Source organism: Nycticebus coucang, chromosome 20 (genome assembly GCF_027406575.1).
Source record: "Nycticebus coucang isolate mNycCou1 chromosome 20, mNycCou1.pri, whole genome shotgun sequence".
Classification (NCBI taxonomy): domain Eukaryota; kingdom Metazoa; phylum Chordata; class Mammalia; order Primates; family Lorisidae; genus Nycticebus; species Nycticebus coucang.
In genome coordinates, this window is record NC_069799.1 from 49,278,057 (window position 1) to 49,300,858 (window position 22,802).

General features: G+C 36.3%; 1 protein-coding gene across 1 annotated transcript in view; it reads right to left on the minus strand.

The window, feature by feature from the left end:
- Positions 1-22,802, minus strand: part of GPR158 (G protein-coupled receptor 158) — a 379,074-nt gene that overhangs the window by 181,209 nt on the left and 175,063 nt on the right. The window contains exon 4 of the mRNA XM_053572712.1: positions 9,558-9,781. Within this exon, the coding sequence (XP_053428687.1) occupies positions 9,558-9,781 (224 nt within the window). The remainder of the gene's footprint in view (positions 1-9,557; positions 9,782-22,802) is intronic.

Sequence of the window (22,802 nt, forward strand, 5' to 3'; positions counted from 1 at the left end):
GTTTTTCACAATTCATATTAAAATATTTCAATTTCCCCAAATGTGCATGTGCTCTCTAATGTAATCCTTTGCATATATGTCTCTCTGCCTGGACTATATCTCTTACCTCCTTATCAATCCAAGCAGTGAAATTCATTTTTTGTGTGTGAAATTCATTTTTTAACACTCTTATTTACCACTTCTTCTTTGAAGCCTAGACCACCCAGTACTGCACATATGCCTATTAACAGTTAACGCTGAGCATTTTCTACAGGCAATTAATTGTAATAGGTTTAGAAACATAACGCACATTTGAATCTTGACCATAACCCTATGAGATTAGATTTATTATTCTCGATTCTTTTACGGAGGAGCAATTGACATAAAAAGAGGTTGGTAACTTACCTAAGGTTTAAAAACTATCACATGTAGCCAGGTGCAGTGATTCATGCCTGTAATCCCAGCACTCTGGGAGGCCGATAGGGGTAGGTTGCTTAAGCTCAGGAGTTCAAGACCAGCCTGAGTAAGAGGTAGACCCTGTCTCTAATAAAAATACATAAACTAGCCAGGTGTTGCGGCAGGTGCCTGTAGTCCCAGCTATCAGGAGGCTGAGGCAAGATGAATCCCTGAGCCCAGGAATTTGAGGTTCCTGTGAACTATGATGCCATGGCACTGTAGCCTAAGCAACACAGTGAGATTCTGTCTCAAAAAAAAAAAAGACAAAAAACTATCACTTAAGAGGCCAGGAAAGGAACCTAGATAAATGGACTTAAGAGTCTGTCACCTTAATAACTATTCTCTACTGCCTTGCCAAGTACCTCAACACCATGTAATACATGTATGTATGTATGTATACATACACACACACACTTCCTTAAATTCCTTTCTTTATTAGACTGCGAGCTTATCATGGGCAAGCCAATATCAAAATAATTTTTGTAAACCTAGCTAAATATTCATGAATGAATGTTAATGAAAACTTCATTATATAATTGGGCAATGTCTTTTGCTTAATATTTGATGAACTTTAATAATTCTAGGAATTTGGAAAAATTACCAATGACTGATTTCTCACGATATTTTTCAAATAGTAAGCCATTTAGTACACAAGAACATTAATTTTTTAAAAGTTACTTTTCACATACTTAATAAGTAATTGGTTTTACCATTCAAATACGCTTATGTGTAAAGGTGAGTGCCTCAAAAGAGTCTAGTAATGGAGCTGGGTAAATGTTAAGCATTTCATATCTCTTAAGATGTATACAAATATGTCATAATCATTTTAGTTGTTTTTCATAATCCATAATTAGTGCTACTACCACCAGATGGAGTAGGAGGTTATTTAAATGATATTTCTCAAGAAGCACATTAAGAAAAAGATCAGTTCAGGCAAGCCATTTTTCTCTACTCTTCTGTTTCCCGCATATTTAGCCTCACTGCCACCTTGATGTTCACAGACACATGTGTGCACACATACCCCCAAACCATTACATTTTTGTTCCTTGGGTTAAGGCATTAAAGGACACCATTAAAGCATAAGTACTATATATGAATTAACACCAATGAGTGGAGCCAAGGAACATACAAACTCAATAAGTTGGTGCCCTGAGAGAACTTAATTTATTCAGTTCAGTAGGAGGCGTCTGTCAAGAATGGAACATATGCAAACTGATGAGGCAAAGGGAAATGAGGCAAAAAGGATTCATGCAGGCCTAGAACTTAAGACTACTATAATGGGGCCATTGGTTGGCTATAGGTAGGCTGGTCTATTTTTTTCTAAATTTAAGATTAAATTTCATTGTAAACATCAGACAGATAGTATAGCACAGTAGTTGACAAATATAATGGGCTACAAAGTGAAACAGACCTGAGTGTAAATCCTACCTTTCCCAAGTAACACTGGATTATTCTCTTAAATTCTCCAGGCTTTGTTTTATTCAAATACAAGATAAGAGTAACAGCCAACTTAAAGAGTGACTATAAGAAGTGTGTAACTCCAAAGCCTTGCTATCATTTTATGCCATTTCATTTTGATCATAACCTAATACGTTCTTCTTTGTTTGCCTGTGACTACCAACCCTATACTGGAAGAGAAAATGTGTTGGGAGAGCAAAAATACCAATTTGATACAAAGCCTGCAAAGCTCAGATATGAAAATTTGATGTGAAAGGAAGAATTCACATCAAGTTCAAGATTTACTGACTGATATAAAATCCTAAAGAAAGTAGGTATTTCTAGGTAGAATGGCAATGTGAACAAGGCATATAAGGCCAATTTCCTTGCTTTCCAAAATAGAAATTATGTAAATTATACAAATTTTGAAAAAAATCTGTATTAGCAGTAAGAACCAGCCATGAGTACTGTTCATATATCAGTCAAAGGGAAATTTTCTAGGTAGACAGAATGCAGACTGAAAGAAACTCTTAATGGTCTAAACCAGTGGTTCTCGACCTTCCTAATGCCACAGCCCTTTAATATAGTTCCTGTGGGTCGGGACCCACAGGTTGAGAATCGCTGGTCTAACCAGTGACCAATTCCTAGGGGGGAAAAAAAAAAACTTCTGTGATTCCCTTAGCATTGAGTGGATGAAGGTTAGCATATAAATGAGCATATGAAGCAGGAAACAGGACAAACTTGAAACTGCTTTGGGGAGAGGCAGGAGCAAAGGAGGGGCAGCAGGTACATGAGTCTCGCTCCACAGTGACTGCTCCTTAAGAGAAGACCAAAGAGTAAAGGCCCCAAATCTCACTAACATGATGCTCTGGCCTCCTCCCAACACTCTCCTCGCCCTCTGCTGGGTCATTAACTGATACTTGTCTGCTTTTTTCAACCTTCACTCCAGGCTTTGAAATTGTTCTTGACAGAATTCTGTTTATTCTCCATTTGACTATAGATTAACACAGGAAAAGATAACAATAACGAGACACTCAGGAGGCTGAGGCAAGAGAATCGCCTAAACCCGAGAGCTGGAGGTTGCTGTGAGCTATGATGCCAGGGTACTCTACTGAGGGGAACAAAAACAAACAAACAAAACAGTAACGAGACAAAGTAGGTGCAGTTGAAAATATTGAAATCTATCATTTTTCAAGAACTGCTTCTGAAATTGATTTATAGCAAAAAATAAATGTAATATTGAAAATATTTCATTTGAATTTTTGGTGATATTCTGGAATACATTTCGTCTTTGAAATATAATAAGCATACATTTAGTACGAACATACATCATGTTATTAAGCTTTGCTTTACTACATTTTTTATAACTTGAAGGTCTGTGTGAACCCTGCATCAAGCAAGTCTGCAGTGCCATTCTTCCAACTGCATATGCCAATGGGTACCTTGGTGTCACATTTTGGTAATTCTTGAAAACTTTCAAACATTTTCCTTATTGCTATTATATACGTTATGGAAATATAGGATTAGTGGTTTTTGATGTTATTATTATAATTGGGGGGGATGTATCATGAACTGTATATCCATAAATGATGGCCCATATAAAAGTTAATCTTCTGACTTCTCCACTAACCAGCAGTTTCCCCGTCTCACTTGGCCTTTCTCTTCCTAGAAACATAGTGATATCAGAATTAGGACAATTAATAATTCTACCATGGACTCTTAAGTATTTAAGTAAAAAGAAAAGTTGCATGTCTCTCACTTTAAATCCAAAGCTAGGAGAAATTAAGCTTAGTGAGGAAGGCAGGTTGCAAGCTGAGACAGGCTGAAAGTGGAGACTCTTGTGCCAAACAATGACTCAAGCTGTACATGCAAAGGAAATGTTTTTGAAGGAAATTACAAATGCTACTCCAGTGAAACACAAATTATAAGAAAGCAAAACAGTCTAATTGCTGATCTGAAGAAAGTTTGAGCAGTCTGAATAGAAGATGAAAGCAGGATTCCTTTAAGCCAATCCTAATCCAGAGCTAGGTCCCAACTCTCTTAATTCTAAGAAGGCTGAGAGAGGTGAGGAAGCAGCAGCAGGAAAGTCTGAAGGTAGCAGAGGTCAGATTGTGAGGTTTACGGATGAAAACTGTCTCTGTAACATAAAGTGTGAAGTGAGGCAGCAAGTACTGGTGAGGAAGCTGCAGCAAGTTATCCAGAAGCTCTAACTAAGATAATTGATGAAGGGGGCTACACTAAACAACAGATTTTCAAGTAGATGAAACAGCTTTCATTGGGAGAAGAGGCCACTTAGGACTTTCATAGCCAGAGAAGAGAAGTTCATACCTGCCTTCAAAGCTTCAAAAGACAGGCTGACTCTTACTAGGGGATAATGCAGCTGACAACTTCAAGTTGAACCCAATGTTTATGTACCACTCCCAAAGCCCCAGGACCCTTAAAATTATGCTAAATCAACTCTGCTCTATAAATGAAACAACAAAGTCAGATGGCAACACATCAGTGTATAGCATGGTAACTGAATATTTTAAGCCCACTGTTGAGACCAATTGCTCAAATAAAAAGATTCCTTTCAAAATATTACTATTCATTGACAATACACATGGTAACCCAAGAGCTCTGAAGAAAATGTATAAGGAGACTAATGATGACATTCATGCATGCTAACACAACACCCATCCTGCAGTCCATGGGTCAAAGAGTAATTTTGACTTTAGAATCTCATTATTAAAGAAATATATTTTATAAGGCGCTAGCCTTCCTCTGATTGGTCCTGGAAAAGTAATTTGAAAACTTTCTGGGAAAGATTCACCATTCTAGATGCCATTAACAAAATTTGTGATTCATGAGAAGTGGTCAAAATATCATCATTGACAGGAGTTGAGGAGAAATTGATTTCAGTCTTCCTGGATGACTTTGAGGACTTCAAGGTTTCAGTGGAGGAAGTCGCTGTAGATGTGGTAGATATAGAAGAAGTAGAATTAGAATTAAAACTTAAAGATGTGACTGAGTTGCTTCAATCTCAAGATCCAACTTGAATACAGAGGAGTTGCTTCTTATGAGTGAGCAAGAAAGTGGTTTCTGGAGTTGGAGTCTACTCCTGATAAAGATGCTACGAACACTGCTGAAATGACAACCAAGGACTTAGGATATTATATAAACTTGACTGGCAAAGCACTGGCAGGGTTTGAGAGGACTGACTGTAGTTTTGAAAGATACTGTGGGTAAAATGCATCAAATAACATTGCATATTATAAAGAAATTTTTTATGAAAGGAAGATTCAATCAATGTGACAAACTTCACTATTATTTTATTTTAAGAAATTGCCACAGCCACCGCAATCTTAGGCAACTATGACCCAGATCAGTCAGTAGCCATCAACACTGACCCTCCACTAGCAACAAGATTACAACTCACTGAAGGCTCGGGTGATCGTTAGCATTTTTTTTTTAGCAATAAAGTGCAACTGTCCTTCAATACACAAAGGGAATTGGTTTCAGGACCGGATGCCTCTCCAGTGCCATCATATATCAAGATTTTTGCATATTCAAGTCCCACAGTTGGCCCTTTAATTCACAGGCTTCGCATCTCCTGAAGACTGTATTTTCCACCCAGGTTAAGTTGAAAAATTCCATGTATTCTTGACCTGTGCAGTCAAACCCATGTTTTTGAATGGCTAACTATAATTAAGGTAAGCACCTTTTCTTCAGACATAATGCTATTACTCACCTAAAAGACCATAGTTTCATGTAAATCTAACTTTTATATGCACTGAGAAATGTAAAACTTGGTGTGACTGGCTTTATCACAGTATTTTCACTATTGCACCTGTCTGGAACTAAACCCACAGTATCTCCAAGGTAGGCCTATAATAACAGCAGCAGTTGTAATACTGAAGATGTATCAGCCACAGTGCTAAGTGCTTCTATAATTCCACAATGGAAAATCAGATAATCCAATTCAAAAATGAGCAAGGGCAGAGCATGGAGGATTTTTAGGGCAGTGAAACTAGTCTGCATGATACTAGAATGATAGATACTTGTCATTACACATTTGTCCAAACCCATAGAATGTACAACACCAAGAGAGAACCCCATGTAAACTATGAACACCTGGGTTAAAATAAATAGGTAAAGACTTAAATAGACACTACTCCAAAGAGGATATAGAAATGGCCTATAAGCACATGAGAAGTTGCTCAACTATCACTAATCATTAGGAAAATATAAGTGAAAACCACAACGAGGTACCACTTCATACTCATCGGGGTGGCCAAATTTAAAAAGAAACAACAAAACAGAAAATAATAACTACTGGTTAGGATGTAGAGAAACTGTAGACCTTGTGAGGTGTCAGTAGAAATACAAAACGGTGTGGCCTCTGGGAAAACCAGTTTGGTGGGTCCTCAAATCACTAAATGTAGAATTACCATACGATCCAGCAATTGCACTGCTAGGTATATACCCCAAGATTGAAAGCAGGGATTCAAACAGATATTTGTACATGAATATTCTAACAGCAGCTTTTTTCACAATAGCCAAAAGACGAAAACAGCCCAAATGTCCATCAGTAGATGAATGGAAAAACAAAATGTGGCATATACATGCACAATAAAATATTATTCAGCCACAAAAAGAAATGAAGTTCTATATGTTATCATATCAAGGAACCCTTAAAACATTATACTAAGCCAGACAGAAAAGGCATTCCACTTATGTGAGATATTAAAAGTAGGCAAATCTGTACTGATAGAGTAAAAAGCAATGTGGCTTATTGCTTAATGGTACTGAGTTCAGTTTGAGATGATAAAAAAGTTCTATAAATGGACAGTAATGATGGCTGCATAACAATGTGAATATATTGAATTCCATTAAATTGTATACTTAAGATAAAATGGTAAATTTTAAATTATACATATTTTGTAATGATGAAAGTATGTTATACTTATCTACCTTTATTTTACCAAAATAGTCATTAGAACATCATAATTAGGTTAATAGAATTTAAATAAATTTTAGTATGTTTTGTTTAAGAATTTGGAAAAAAGAAAGGCTTAGTGCCTATAGCTCAGCAGCTAGAGCGCCAGCCACATACTCTGCGGCTGTTGGGTTCAAACCCAGCCAGGGCCTGCCACACAACAATGACAACTACAATTAAAAAAAAAAAAAAATAGCCAGGCATTGCGGTGGGCACCTATAGTCCCAGCTACTTGAGAGGCTGAGGCAAGAGAATCACTTAAGCCCAGGAGTTTGAGGTTTCTGTGAGCTGTAACGCCACAGCACTCTACCCAGGGCGACACAGTAAGACTCTTTCTCCAAAAAAAAAAAAAGTTTGGGGAAAAAAAAAAAAAAAAAGCTAGCGAATATGTTTTTCAAGTGAGCATACTGTTTTTGTTTTTGGTATTTTCCATTTAAAAAAATTTTTTTTCTTTTTTTTTCTTTTAAAAATAATTAGAAATTGACAAGAGGGCTGGGCACAGGGGCTCACACCTGCAATCTTAGCACTCTGGGAGGCTGAAGGGAGGTAGATTGCTTGACCTCAGGAGTTTAAGACCAGCTTGAGGAGTGAGACCCTGTCTCTACTAAAAACAGAAAAACTAGCTGAGCCTTGTGGTGCACCTGTACTCCCAGTTACTTGGGAGGCTGAGGCAAGAGAATTGCTTGAGCCCAAAGAGTTTGAAGTTGCTGTGAACTGTTATGACACAGCACTCTACTCAGGGCAACAAAGTGAGACTGTCTCAAAAAAAAAAAAGAAAGAAAGAAAAGAAATTAATAAGAGATTTAATAGCAATGCTTTTGGTTTGGAAAATCATATATTTTAAATATAACATGTTAAGTATTTTTTTAATGAAAGGTTTTATTGCTTTTACAATTAATGCATCGTTTTTGGCAATTGAAATAGTAAGAGAAAAATGTACCAACCACTTCCTTTCCTCAATATACAAGGTCTATGTTCATTGATTTTATTAATTTATATTCCCCTTATATTATGTGATATTCTGTGAAAAGTAACTGAATTTCAAAACATGACCATCTTAAAACTAATGTCTAATCTACCTATTACAACCAGGTTGTAACTAAAGAAATTTCATCAAAATACCATGTAAAGATATATATTCTCATGATGCCCCTGTAAAGCAGGATTTGGATCATTAATATGCTACTTCACATGAAGGTCCAAGGTAATTCTAAAGGTTACTAACTTTGGCGATATTAAATAACATTAACATAGATGGAGACATTGGTCTAACCAGAACTATCTCAGGTTTCTTAATATCCAATACAATATTCCACCCACCATGTATCTCCAACTCATTTAGCACATCAATAATTAATGATTAAAATCAAAATTCATAAGGAACTATGTGAAAATGAATTAGATTATATGAGAGAGAGCTCACAGCAGTTTTTCAAATAGACCTTTCAATTCTACCTGCTCTGCCACCAACAGGCTTTTAAAAAAATCAATTAATCTTATGTAGGTAAAGTGGGTATATAACAGTATTTCCCAACTCAACTTCCTTACTATTTTATTATATATACAATTGAACACATAGTTCGTTGCAGAAGAAAGTATTGGTTCAATAAAGAGCAATTTGCCTGTTTGTACTTTCTTGCTCACTTAAAGCTTGACTTTAATTTGTGCTGCATGTATCTGTTAATGAAACTATCTGTTTAAAATAATTCTAAAGTCTGTCTCTAGAATTTAAGAATTTAATAAAATATTAAAATAAAGTTTAACATAATGTCTCCTAGAATCTCAACAGAAGCTTTAAAAAAAAACTGTTAACTTAAGGCTTCTTAATAGATGCCATTCACAAAGGAGTATTTTCTTTTTTAAATTTCTAATGGGAACACTTTATATTTTCAATGAACTCTCTAACAAACCAATCTATACACTTTGCCAACAGGAAGGAGGTCATTTGAATTCAGAAAACCTTGAAGGTTTAAGTTTTTCTCTTTCTGGTGGCACAAGTTTCTGTGAGCAGTAAAATCACAAATTCCAACAACACTACATATAATTGGGTGACCAAGTGGAAAAAGCTCCCCAGAAAGTTTTGCTCTAAACATTTTACCACCTATCCACTCCTGACTGAGAAGTACACAAATGCATATACTTCTCTTCAGTTTCTCAGAACAGAACCAAAGAACAGATTCTCTCAAAAGCTATATAAGGCCTTCCTAAGAACACCATTATCCTGGGACACTAATGCAAGGCCAAGCCCAAGGTCATGAATAAATTCATGCTTCAAAGTACACCATGCTCAAAAACAGTTTAGTCATTTATCATTTTCCAATATGCCTAAGAGAAATGAAAATATAATAAACATAACAAAGCTCTTTAGATATGAAAAATTAACAATATACTGGGTGCTGGTAGAATAAGTTACTCTAGAAGCCAAAGACATGATGTAAAGGAGAGTCCTTTAAGGCAGTGAGGCACTTGAACTCCAGGTTAAATAGGGGGAAACATTCTGTTGAAGAAAATATTAAAATAAAGTATCTTATATTAATCTCTATGTTTCTGGAAAGCTAAAGAATGCAACTCTCATACTCTAATCATACTACAGAAGGACTTCTCTTACAGGAGAAGCAGCTGGGATTTGGACATTATATTTGCTTAAAAAGGAAAGTGCTTACTCCATAATAAAAAGAAAGACCATAACCAGGGTACCTGGGTTTACCTTTGCTTTGCGAAAGTGGTAGACCACCAGCATGCTAATGAAGTCCAGCAGCATACACAGGGCTTGGAAGGAGATGATAGCAAGTCGCAAATACTTATCCTCCTGGACAAAGCACGGGCTGTCATCAGCGCAGTAGGGACAGCCCTCCCTGCAGGGTAGGCAGACATGGGTTTCTTCTGACACATCCTTTGCACTTCCTGAAAAATGTTGATCGGGACCCCTTCCTGAAAGTTCCAAATAAAACCACAGTGTCATTTGTAACCCTCAGATAGGTAAGATTGAGCACAGAGTCAAAACACATCTTTGCCTCTTCATTCCTTTTCCCATTTATTAAAGATGTTTTGTCAACTGTCTTGCTAGTAAAGAGTTACTTTGCCTTTGAACCCAAACAAAATTTGTTTTTAAGCCTTTAATTTTAAAATTGTCATTCAGAGTAACGGAAGAAAAACAGCAAAAATGCAAATAAAACTCCCCGAAGGCAGGCAACAGTTTTCTAAGTTTTTTATTTCATTATCTACCACTCACAATTCCCTAAAGCACTCTTCAGATCCCATAAATATTTGTCAGAGAATTAAAAGAAGATACAAGAAAGTCAACGTTTTCATGTACCAAGCACGTATACCCATTACTTTTGGACCTTCTTGACCTAGATAGCACAGAATCCAACGTGAGGCTTTCATTGCACTCCTTAATTCAGCAGGGAGCCCATCTACTGAGTTCATTAGGTCTAAATTGGATAAAGTGGTATTTAATCAACAGCTGTTTGGTGTGCAATTGCCAGATGATGGTGTATCCTTCGCCAGAGTGCAGGCTATATTGACAAGCTATCATGTTATTTCCACTTGGCATATCCTTGGGATACATCCACACTATTCACTTTTTTCTGCTATGGATCCCCACGTTAATGTTCAATTCTTCTGTCTCAGTTATCAAACTTAACTCTCAAACCCAGCACGCAAAGTTTCTCCTTTAACTGTTGAGTTTAGCACCAACAAATACCCAATTAATAAGTTTACAAAAAAAAAAAAATGTTTCCAATTCTGAACTCAACATATACTTCAATATACAACACGACTTTGATAACTGAAGTATTTGAGAGAGGCTCTTCTGGTTTATAGCACATTAATAACACAAAATTTAATACAAAGTTTATTTCTTTCAACTCTTGTTAAAGGTTCACAATCTTTCTACAATGTATTTGTCTGCTTTTCTTCCTCAGTAAAAACAAAAGCAACAACATAACTGAATATTTTGAATATTTGATGATTCAGGATATATTGCTGTTGAAGTGTCATCGTTCTGTTACACAGAGAAAAGCATATGGATTTCAGTGTTAAGCAGCCATCATACCTGCCCCTGAACAGCCCTGTGACATGGGGAAATATATTTCCTCTGCTTATAGACAGGGTCTCAATCTGTCATCCAGGCTTGAGTGCAGTCACTGCAGCCTCTAGCTCCTGGGCTCACATGGTTCTCCCACCTCAACCTTCTGAGTAGCTGGAACTATAGGCATGTACCACCATGACCAGCTATTTTTTATTTTTTTTAGCTTTTTGTGGAAAGAGGATCTCATTATGCTTCCCAGACTTGTCTCCAACTCCTGGACTCCACTGAGCCTCTCACCTAGACCTCCCAACTGCTGAGATTACAGATGTGAGCCACCGCTCTGGCCTGGGGCAGTCATCTTGTGTCTTGTTGGATCACTGGCAGAAAAGGAATCCAGCTAGTGTAAGATGGTGTAAGTTACCAGGAGACATAGTCAAGACAGTCTGTGATTTTCTACAATTATCAGTACCACAGAAACGAATGGAGAGGAGTAGAGCAGTAGAGAAGGGAGAATAAAGGATTGAGCTACTGACAGTTTTAGGCTTATTTTCATGTGATTAAAAATGTTCCTCCAAACAGCAAGATTATAAGAGAGGGGGTTAGGAAAAGCAGAAAAAGAAAAGCCAGCACAAGGCAGTGTACTGGAGCCACAGCCTTCACTCCCTGGGGTAGCTGGTGCTCACTCCTCCAGGGACCTCTTGAATCTGAGTCAATCATGGAAATGCGGGAGGAATCAACAACCTTATTCACTGACCAAAGGTGGCCACAGTCATTAACTGCTTCACATTTCTGTGTTACAAATGTGTAAAGCCAGAGCAGATTCCTGCACCCTGTTCTGTGACTTCAAAGGTGCCCCACAGAAAAACAGAAAGAAGTATGAGATGAGCTTCCAGATACAACTGCATTTATGCAAAGCCATGCAAAACCTTCAGAAAATGGTCATAGCAATGGCTAAGAGTTAAAGTCAAAAGCAATCCGAAGTGATAAAACCAGGAATCCAGTGCAGATACAAACTTGAGGACGAACAGAGCATACAAGTCAAATATTAGGGATATGAAAACCTAAGATACTGAGAAAATGATGAGTTAACACTGGAGTACAAACTAGATAATCATGTAAGTGAAGCCAGAGTCACTATTCTTGGTAAGGAAAGGAAAGTTGTCAAGGATTCAGAAGGTGTGACGAGGGAGACTAAAATGTCAAGAGTCACAGAGCACTGCAAGATTAGGAGATGATAAAGCATGAGCTCTAAGATTCAGATTTGGCAGACAGAAGTTAGCATTTCCTCTTCTAGCCAAGACAGAAGAACAGGAATCAAATTTACCTTGCCTTAAGAAACAACCAAAAATAATGGGCAACATTTTGAAACTTAATGGTTTTACAGACCCAGGATATTAGCAACAAAAGACAGTATTCCTAAGGTGCAAAAATTCTCAAATAAAAAACATTACTATAAAAAGGATAAAAGTTAAATTAATTCCTCCAAAGTATCTGTAGAAAGCATTGTTTTTTTGTGAAACAGTCTTTCTGAACCCATCTTTGCTTTCTCCCTTCAGCTACATAGGCTGACATTTTCTCATTGGATTAAGAAGCTCCTGGCTACATTTAAGCCAAACAATACATTCTATTTACATTCAATATAAATAAAACTTGAAACTTTACCCATATCAGAAAAGGTATAATTCTCCAAAATGAGATGAGCAAAGACTATTTAGCACCTTGAATCATTCAAATCTGAAAAATATTGCAGCATGTTAACTGCTTAGTGTATCTGAGCTTGTCAGTTTTTGTAGCATATGACCACATCAAGCAGTCTTAGCCTGTCCTTCAAGGTTTATAAAATTTATTAGTCATTTTTAACCAATCAAAATGTGAGAGTATCTTTTCGCTCACAACCAAATCTATGGTTCATTTCTAGCAAAGTTAAAAGACCTAACCTTATTTCTGGCTTAAATGTAGCTAGGAGGTCTTTCTAAGGACCATTATTTTAACTTTGCCCCAATTTCTTAATCTTTAATTGCTATTCTATTGTACAGTACACAATTCTGCAAATTACCTCAAATCAGTTTTTTGAAAGAGACACGAGAAACAACTGGGAGAATAGCAAACTGAGAGAATCTGACAGAAACGAAGTCTTACTCAACTCAACAACATTTTCTTTTTGAGTTCCAAATTATGTCAGGCACTATCTTAGTGCATAAATCAGTGAACAAAACAAAGATCTCTGCTTCTGTAGAATTTATGTTCTAATGGGAGAGAACAGACACGTTAATAGGTTATAGTGGGTGGAAAATATTGTGTGATAAAGCTGAGAAGTTCCAAGAAGACAAAATAAAAATTCGGCAAGGTGAGGGGCATCGGACACGCTAGGGGTGGGAGTTGCAATTTTGAATAAAGTGGTCTGAAGAGGTTCCATTCCAAAAGTGATATTTGAGCAAAGATTGAAAGGAGGTAAGGCAGTTACCCATTCTGCCTTGTGAGTGAAGAGAATTTCTGGCAGAGGATAAGTCAGAGCAAAGATGCTGAGGTCAGAGCGCACCTAGTGTATACAAGGAAGTGCAAAGACACCAGGGTGGCACGAGCAGAGTGACCGTGGACACCAGGGTGGCACAAGCAGAGTGACCGTGGGCACCGGGGTGGCACAAGCAGAGTGACCGTGGGCACAGCAGTGGATGGAAAGTCAGAAACAACAGGGCCTGACCACAGAGAGTGCCGTGGGCCACAGCAGGGAGTTGGATTCTGCCCTCAGTAACGCAGAGAGCCATGGCAGGGTTTTGGGGTAGAAGGGTATATGCATTATATTGTTAAAGTATTGCCTTGGTTGGGGGTTGTGCAAGGGAAGAAGCAGGGAGAGAGATGAGAAGCTATTACAGGAACCCAGGGAGAACTGATAACGATGCAGACCTTAGTGTAGCAGTAAGAAAGGGTTGGATACAGATAGAGTTTGAAGGTGCAGTCAAAGGATTTTTTTATGAGTTGGCTATGGCACACAAGAGGACAGAAAAGTGTCAAGGGTAACCCCAACGTGTTTAGCACAAACCAGTGGAAGAAAGAAGTTAACATCAACCAAGATGGAGAAACGTTACATGGAGAAAGTTCTGGAGAAGATCATAAATCCATTCCCAACATGTCAGTTTGAGGCTGTCTGCCAAAGAGATCTAAATGATGACTTCAGAAAGGTATCTTAATATATAATTCTGGTGTTTGGGAGAAAGGTCTGCACTGAAGATAAATATTAGAAGGTAACAGGCATTTAGATAGTTTTTGAGCCATGAGACTCATGAGGCCAAAGAGAAGGAGGATAGATAGTGACGACACCCTGGGCACTCCAATATTAATGCCAAACAAAATCCTTAATCATCCAAAACCAGCCTTGCTCTGCTTCCTGTTTATAAGAGGCATTGCATTCTTTCTTTCTATAACTACAAATGCAAAAAGTTTTAACAGGAAAAGACATTTTCTCTTGATACAAATTAATTTGCCATTATCAAAGCTGCTATCTTGTTCTTTTTTATTGTTAAATCATAGTTGTATACATTTGTGCAATCAAGGGGTACAATGTGCTGGTTTCATCTACAATCTGAAATATTCTCATCAAACCATTCAACGTAGCCTTCATGGCATTTTCTTAGTTATTGTATGTATCTATCTTGTTCTTGTTTCCCAGAAAACAGAATCTAAGATAAGGACATGGACACAGATATCTGATTTAGATGCTTCCCAAAAGAAGGCAAAGAGATGGAATGACAGAGGAGATAGGAAGAGATAAGATAGAGTGATCACGTAAAGAAAAGGCAATAAAGGATGGGTTGATGAGTTGGCTATTACAGTGAGCAGTGGGGGATCAATTCTCCTGGGATCTTTCTAAAAACTGCACGCCAGGCCCCTCAGGTTTGTTTCTCCAAAGGATGGGAAGCTAGAACATGCATGCAGCAATTACAAATCCTTTCGTTTGATCAGTATTCAAACAAACTTCAATTTCCCCACACTTCTGGGCAAGGGCCGTCCAAGCTTAGAGGGTTTCAGAGAAAGCCCTGAAGCTGAAAAGGAAAGAAATTTCTGTGCATACTTGAGGTGGAATATCAGCCGCAGGTCTAGTACAGTCTACTACAAGCTGAAACTAAAACCTAGAGTGAGTCAATAGTACGTGATGCAAGGCACAAAAAGTATGTTTCATCGCCTCCACGTTTCAAAGTCAGCTATGCCTCTGACACCATTCCTACAGAATACAATTTGATCAGTGCCCCCTCAGTTTGAACAACATGCAAACCATTTCACGGACACAGAAAAGTGAACAAACTTGGGACCTGGCAGTTCACAAAGATAACTCTACTATGATGTTAAATGCTTTCCTCTACATTCACAAAGCAATTTACTTTGCAGAAGTAGTTTATTCTTGCCTGTGGTCCTTTTTTCTTCCTTTATAGAACTACATCTCTATCAATTTGCTAAAAATAGTAGAGAATGAAATTAATTACGCCCAATTCAACATTGCTTTTAAAGAGTAGATTCCTCTCCAGTTCACTCTGTTATGCTGGCTGTGTGACTCCACTGCTATATGGGAGATAGTCTAATGCCTAGGCTAAAACCACCAAAATAGTGTTTTTAAGGTCTGGAGGCCTAATAAGCTTAACTCATCACCAAAGGAGCCACAGAATTTCAGGTTAGCAAAAAAGTGGCAAGACACATTTTTCTTCTGATTTTGCCAAATGTAACTGATATTACAGAATATTATCAAAGACCGTCAATCATTCGGCAATATTCTAAACATCTGGATTTAAGATTAGTTATTGTTTCTTCTGCATAAGATACATCCTAGGGTAAAAAAAAAAAATTCTTCTGCAATTAAAAATACAGGACATTCTTTTAGAAATTTACATATGTGGACTAAATTTTTATAATTAAGAAAAAATTATGCTTTTCCTCTTTCTCTTACTAGAAAATCTTATTCCTAAGTCAGACTTAGATATTTTTGCATTCCCATACAAAGGTGTGTGTGTGTGTATATATATATATATATATATATATATATGTCCATAACCCATTTTTATTACTCATATATCTTTCCTAATTAAGGCCTCTTCCACATCTATATAATTTTTTATACATGTAAATCAAGGTTCTTTCATAATGACTGCAATGTTCCCCAATGTTCTTATTGGGAAGACTGAGTTACTTGTCTGAATTCCACCTTTTGAGGCAGAGAGTGGGAGGTATAATTTAGGAACATGAGACTCTCAACTGTTGAAGAGTTCACTCTTCCTGTCCAAAGCTGGGCTTATCCTGCCCCATAATTGCCAGAGGGCCACATCAGTACAGAGAGCTTTCCAAAGCCCTTATGTCTCTGCTCAATTCTCTTTCCAAAGCCCTTATGATTTTCTTTACTTGCCTATATTATTCTACTGTGTTTACCAGAGTTCCATAGATCTAGTAAGCTAGATCTATATTACTGTAACAAAATAAACTGTGAGCTCTCAAAGAAAACAATAATGATTTCGTATCTTTGTTTTCCCACCTAGATTAAAATTACAAAAGACTCAATGTACTAGGCCATAAAATACATAAAATACACTCTGTTATCTTCCTGAAATGATAGTGAACAGACATTCCATCTGCTGAATTAGTAGCAGCTAGATATAAGGTTGGAAACTGAATACAACTCCAAACCAGTCTATATTTCTTGATATGGGTAATACTAAGTTTCCTCAGCTCGGTGAATATTTCCATATTCATGAATAAAAAGGCAATTTGTTAGAAAGTAAATTATGGTCACAATTTTTTCTTTATGCTCAACAGTATCACAAGATAACTCACAAATTGGCAAATGGCAACTGATGTGCCACATAAGAAACTTCCTCTTTTAATACTTTAACTTCACTTGACTATCAAAACTCATGAGATTCCACAAGGAACACAACATTGTATAACAAAGACAAAGTACAACCAAACATCAGAGACCTGATTTCAAAGGCTCAGAAAAGGCAACTAAAATTAAGGATTGAGCTATCCACATATCCTAAAGGACTCAAAGAACAATTTAATAATCTTCTAGTTCCAAAACTATTTTATCAATTTAGGTAGTAGTTCTCTATCTAGGAAAAGGGAATATATGTAGCTAACAAAAATGACACTATTACTAAATAAAAAAGGGCTCTTTGTTAATCTCCTGAATGGTACCTCAAGTTTAGGACTGTTTAAAATCTCGCATTCCTTGACAATCATGGTTAATGTCTGTATTTCTTTACACACTTGGCACTGAATGCATTATTTCATACATACTGGATATTTTGTAAATAATTCATGATAAAAGTACTCTCTCAAAAGAATTAACTGATCTATAATGTAAATGTTTAGTTGAAAATAATGTTCAACTCAATACATCATTCTTCATATTCCACAAGCCATGTATGCTTAAGAATTTATTCAAAATGGCTGCTAGTACTCCATGGTGTACATATATGAAATGGTATTTTTCGAGATGCTAGAAACAGACTAGAAAAATACATTAAGGATATAGGCAAACACGGTTGACTTTGGCACCTATGGGCAAATCTGTTTCAAAACCTCACTGTATGGTAATTTGATTTGGAAATATAAGTTCTGAGCAACTTGAAACACATTCTCCATGCACAGAATATCAATCTGCTTTCCCAAAGTTTGAAAATACTTGAAAATGGTACGGGGAACTTTTACATGTAACAAATACTTTCTGAAGATAAACAGAAAATTCATGGAGCTATTAGCTTTGGCAATAGCAGCTCTTTAGTTCCTTAAATGGGTGATCAAGAATGCTGCCTTCAGCAAAAATACAGAGAAGGACATTGGGAGAAGGTTACAGTGGCATTTATAGGACATTTGAGAAATCTAAAACATTCACCTGTAAACATGAGCCTGCCAAAATACATGGTGACAATTTGCGAACACTATGCTAACTTATTTGCTTGCTTGCCTTAATTTTATTTCAAGGACAAAAAAATAACAAAAACTTCTAAATATTTTTATGTAAGTATAGCTTTATATTTATATGAATTAGTAAAAGTATAAACCTTAGAATGGTTAAGTAAACCATAGTGCATTTATTCAATATAATTCTGCGTAACTATTAAAATCGTGTTTAAGAAAACTATGTATGATATTTAAAATGAATTTATTCCAAGTTTGTAGGAAGATCATATATACAGACACTAGTTGTAAAACCTAAACTGAAAAGAATTAAGTGAACAATAGACTACTGAATGGTCTTTTAAATTCTAATTTCCTATACATTCCAAGGTTTGTTTAGTAAGCATATAATATTTTTATAATAAAAAACTTTTAAACCACAGCCTTTTAGGTAGCAATAAATTCACTTCCTTAAGTGATTTTTTCCTCCAAATCCCACAGACCTAATTAACAATGCTAGATTATTGAAATTTTTCTGTCCTCTGAATTGAAAACAAAGATAATGTTCTGAAAATTAGATTTTTGGCGCTTTTGATTTTGATAGAATTTAAAATTCAGAGAAAATCTATAGGAATTATACAAAGAAATGCAATATATTCTTTACCCAGATTCACCATTTACATTCTGTTGTATTTACTTTGTCATTCATATTCTCTTGATAGATGATTATAAATTTATACATAAACTATTCTTTGTGAACCATCTGAGAGTAGGCTGAAGATACTGTGTCCCTTTATCCGTGAATATTCATTCCAGTTTTTATGTCCTATGAAAAGGGCAATACCACGTTCTAATGAAAGTGGGGAAATTTAATATAGATATTATATTATCACTTAACATAAAGCCCATATTCAAATTTCACCAATTGTTACAATTATATGCTTTGTGGCTACTTTTTTTTCAACTAAGATGAAATCCAGAATCATGCAGTGGCTTTATTTGCCGCCTTTCTAGTCTTAGATCTAGAATAGTTCCTCTGTATTCCTTTGTTCCTTTTGACTTTAATGTTTTCGAAGAGCACAAGCCAGTAGAGCACCCCTCAGCTTAGGTTTATCTCATGTTTCCTCATGATTTAGATTCAGATTATTGATGTGGGGCAGGAATACCACAAAGGTAACGCTGTGTCCTCAGCAAATCCGTATCAGGAGGCACAGGGTCAGCCTGTCCTAATAACTGATGATGCTAACGTTGAATATTTGGGAAGGGGATATGCCACATCTTCACTGCAACTTACTTTTTTATTTGTAAATAGTAATTTCTGGAGAGATATTTCGAGGCTTGTCTAATTTTTTGTCAGTTTGCTGAATCTGGATATTTAAATTTTTATTTTTTAACCTTATACCTAAATAAAACAGTCATGTAGGAATATGTTTTGAATTTTATATTTCATTTTTAAAACTTTATGATTTTGTATAAGTAATTTTACACAGGAAAAAAGAAAACAAAAGTCATACAATTCCACCACACAGGCAGAATAGTCACTAATATGTTAGTAAATAAACTTTCTGTCTACCACAATGAGCTAACGTGTGAATGACTGACAGTCAAATTTCCTTACTGAAGATTCTTTTAAGGTTTGGGGAGAGATGATTAACGTCAATACATCTCTAATTAGTAGTCTAGTAAAGTAAAATAATGCAGATACATAAATAATAATAATAAAACAGGTAAATAAAAGGAAAAATAAAATGTAGCAATATTTCAGCCAGTGAGAAAAAAGATTTTTGCATTATACTTCAGACCACAGCCCAATTTTAGGACCAGGTGGACTGAAAAAACTCTGAGCTCTGTAAATATAGTCCTCTGCTGGGAGGTGGAGCAGACACTGGCTTACAAGAAGGAAAATAGGCAGAATATTTGAGAGAAGGCATAAGTAGAATAAACACAAGCTTCCAAATAATTACGATCAAAGTAATATTTTAGAGCATTTCTGTTACACATTATGATTAGAACTGTGTTAGGGACACAGACACAACTTAAACTCTGAGCCTTACAAGTGCAAGCAACGTGGCCTAATTGTATGTATTCTCATCTTAACTGGAAATAAGAAAAAAAATTTAAAACTAAGACTAAATCATATAGAAAAAATAACTTTACATTTAATTACCTCATTTAATCCTTATAACAATTCCATAAAGCAGATTATACTATCCCAATTTCACATACAACATAAATGAAGGTAAGAAAGTTAGACTACTTGGCCAAGATCACAGTGCAAGTGACTAGTAGAGCTAGGATTCAAACCTAAGTCTTATTCCAAAGACCATGTACTTAAATTATGATGTTACACTTGGGTAGAAATTCAACTCTGAGGTTAGCAACCAGGGAAGTCCAACATAGTATGGGATGTGTCCCAGTAGTTGAAAAGAACAGTGTCCCAGGTAAACAAGGTAAATGCAACAGTCAGTACTTGACATACATTGGCAACACTGGGAAATCGTCCACTAGCAATTAATCCCATCTGCCAAAAACATTCAGTGATGGGATTAATCTCTACAAACAGGAGTAACAAAAGAAAATAAGAAAACCGAAAATTAGGCAAATGCTTGAAAAACATAAGCATGGTTAATCAGATGGAGAATTATTCTACTACAGTTGGAGTAAAACTGATTAGGACTAGGTTTTCGTAATGTAGCAAAAGTTTAGCTTGAGAGCCAGACTGCAAGGCTGAAGTCAGACCAGCAGCAAAAGCAATGATGGTGGTTATGAGAATGTGATGTTTAAGTTCTTTTAATCTATTCCATCTAAGTTTTAGATTTGTTCTAGAGACTGATACGGAAATCTACATAAAGCCCAATATCTCTCCCTCTAGCCATGAAATTGAGGGAAAAAGAAGATAAGGCTCAAACATGACCAAACAAACAAAAAAAAAACCCAAGAGGCTCTTCACAGAGACAAGTTAGCCTTGCTGAATGTTTTGCCTTTGAGAGAAGCATCCCTAAGTTGCCCTTTCAAAGAGTTGCCCTCCTCCCTTCCTTTTTTCCCCAAACAATACACTTTCTAAGACTCTCATTACTTTGTGGTCACTTCCCCCATCACATGCTTCTCATATCAATAGCACTGGACTGTGAAGGAGGGACTGTCATTTTTAGATATGGTTCATTTGTAAGTTGGGATTTATCTGGATAGGAATACAATGTGAAGTTAATCCAAAAGAAAGGAAATTAAGGCTGAAAGGCTGATAGTATGCCCACATGAAAGGGAAAAGAAGTTTAACTGGAGACAGATCCACTAAAATAGATGGAATGAAGGAAGATGAGCTTGTCACAAGCTTGTATTTCATCAACCTGGAAGTGAACAACTTGGATTTGAAGAGACAGGTACATATCAGTACTTGGTTATTCCAAAATCGTGCTACTGTCCAGATGTCAGATCCTATTAGCTTACATATGACCACCATTTCAAGAGAGATGCCAAGAATAAGGTCTTTGGGATGTCAGTACAATTACAAATTATGTCGTTTCAATGCATCCTGTTGATCTTTACAAGCCCTTTGTTTGCCATGGGTCTTGATCTAAACAAAATTTTTGAATAATTGTGCATTTTAAGAGGATCTTTAACAGCCATATTTACATTTCCTCTAAGATCAGCACTACAACTTAGCTCTCTCTAAAGGGAATACGAGAACATACGAGATGCAGAAATTTGAGGGCTCTTTCCTAGATTTATCACTATAAATTAAATAAATTTTATCTTTACAATATATTCTTTCTGTTTTCTATCCCCACTCTCCTTCTTAAGCAACTTATTTCCTCCTGTTGTCTCTAAGTAAAGTGTTCTTTCTTCCTATTGCCCTTCTCAATGCAGCACTGGCTGCTACCAACACCTCCTGTCCCATCTTCCTTCAGATCCACACAGAATTCCTTCTCCAAAAGTTCTAGCTTAAGTCACTGGTTATCCTAATGTAATAAAATATTTGAGATAAAGGGCTAATTGTCAATGGTGCCTAAGGATTTTCTCTTTATGTGTATCATTAATGTTTGCTTATATGTGTGTGTATATATATATTAAATAGTCACCTATTTAACTACATCTATTGAATACTTATTGTATGTCATGTGATGTGATAGCAGTTTTACATGTTAGCTCATATTTTGGGTCTCCAATGCCTTCTTTATCTTGGACCGTAGGGTACATCAGGTCATTCCTTACTCCATGGATATGTTTTCAAGAAAGTATGACAGTAACTACTCATACAATTTGCCTGGATGCTAAAAGACTTAATAAAATATGTAATATATTCATTCTAATAATATACCAAAAACATAAAAAAAAATTCTGAGTAATTCGTGGTTGACAGCTTACCCTGGTGAGTTATATAGCTCACATTCCTGGTCAGCTTGTTGTATTCTATCTTTAGGGCAAGAAGTGATTAATGCTGGATTTTCATGCAACTTGACAAGACTATCAGGAAAGATATTTTTGGTCAAAGGGCACTTTGCGGGATAACATTATAACATGTAGCTTGCTTTCTGTTCTGTCACAGAGGAAGGCCAGTCCTAGTTAAGTATGTGATGAAGTCAAAGCTGAATCTAAGCTAAATTCAATTATAGATTATCTTTCTGAAAGCTGTGGTCTCTTTTCCATGGTTGCAATGTGTATAACATGGGAGTTAGGCTTAAGCAGAGAAGCAGCCGTTTCTTACAGTGTAGGTCCAGTAGAAAACACTGGCTTTTAAAATAAGGAAGAAAGTAGGAGTGTGCAAATTAAATAAAGATAAGTTGTTAAAGGTTAACCAGTTTCTCGTGGTGGTGTTATAAGCAAATGGCATAGTCATCCTCTGATTCTACAATATTTAGATGTTTTATTTCAGTCACATAGTGGGAGCTGAGAACAAATGTGGGTAAACCAGATACAAAATACCTTCACAGAACATAAGCTAAAACCTTTTCCCTTAATCCTTCAGTGTTGAATCATACATTACGTCCCAACCATAAACATGAAGAATACCAAAGTAGCTCTGGTGTCAGCATGGTT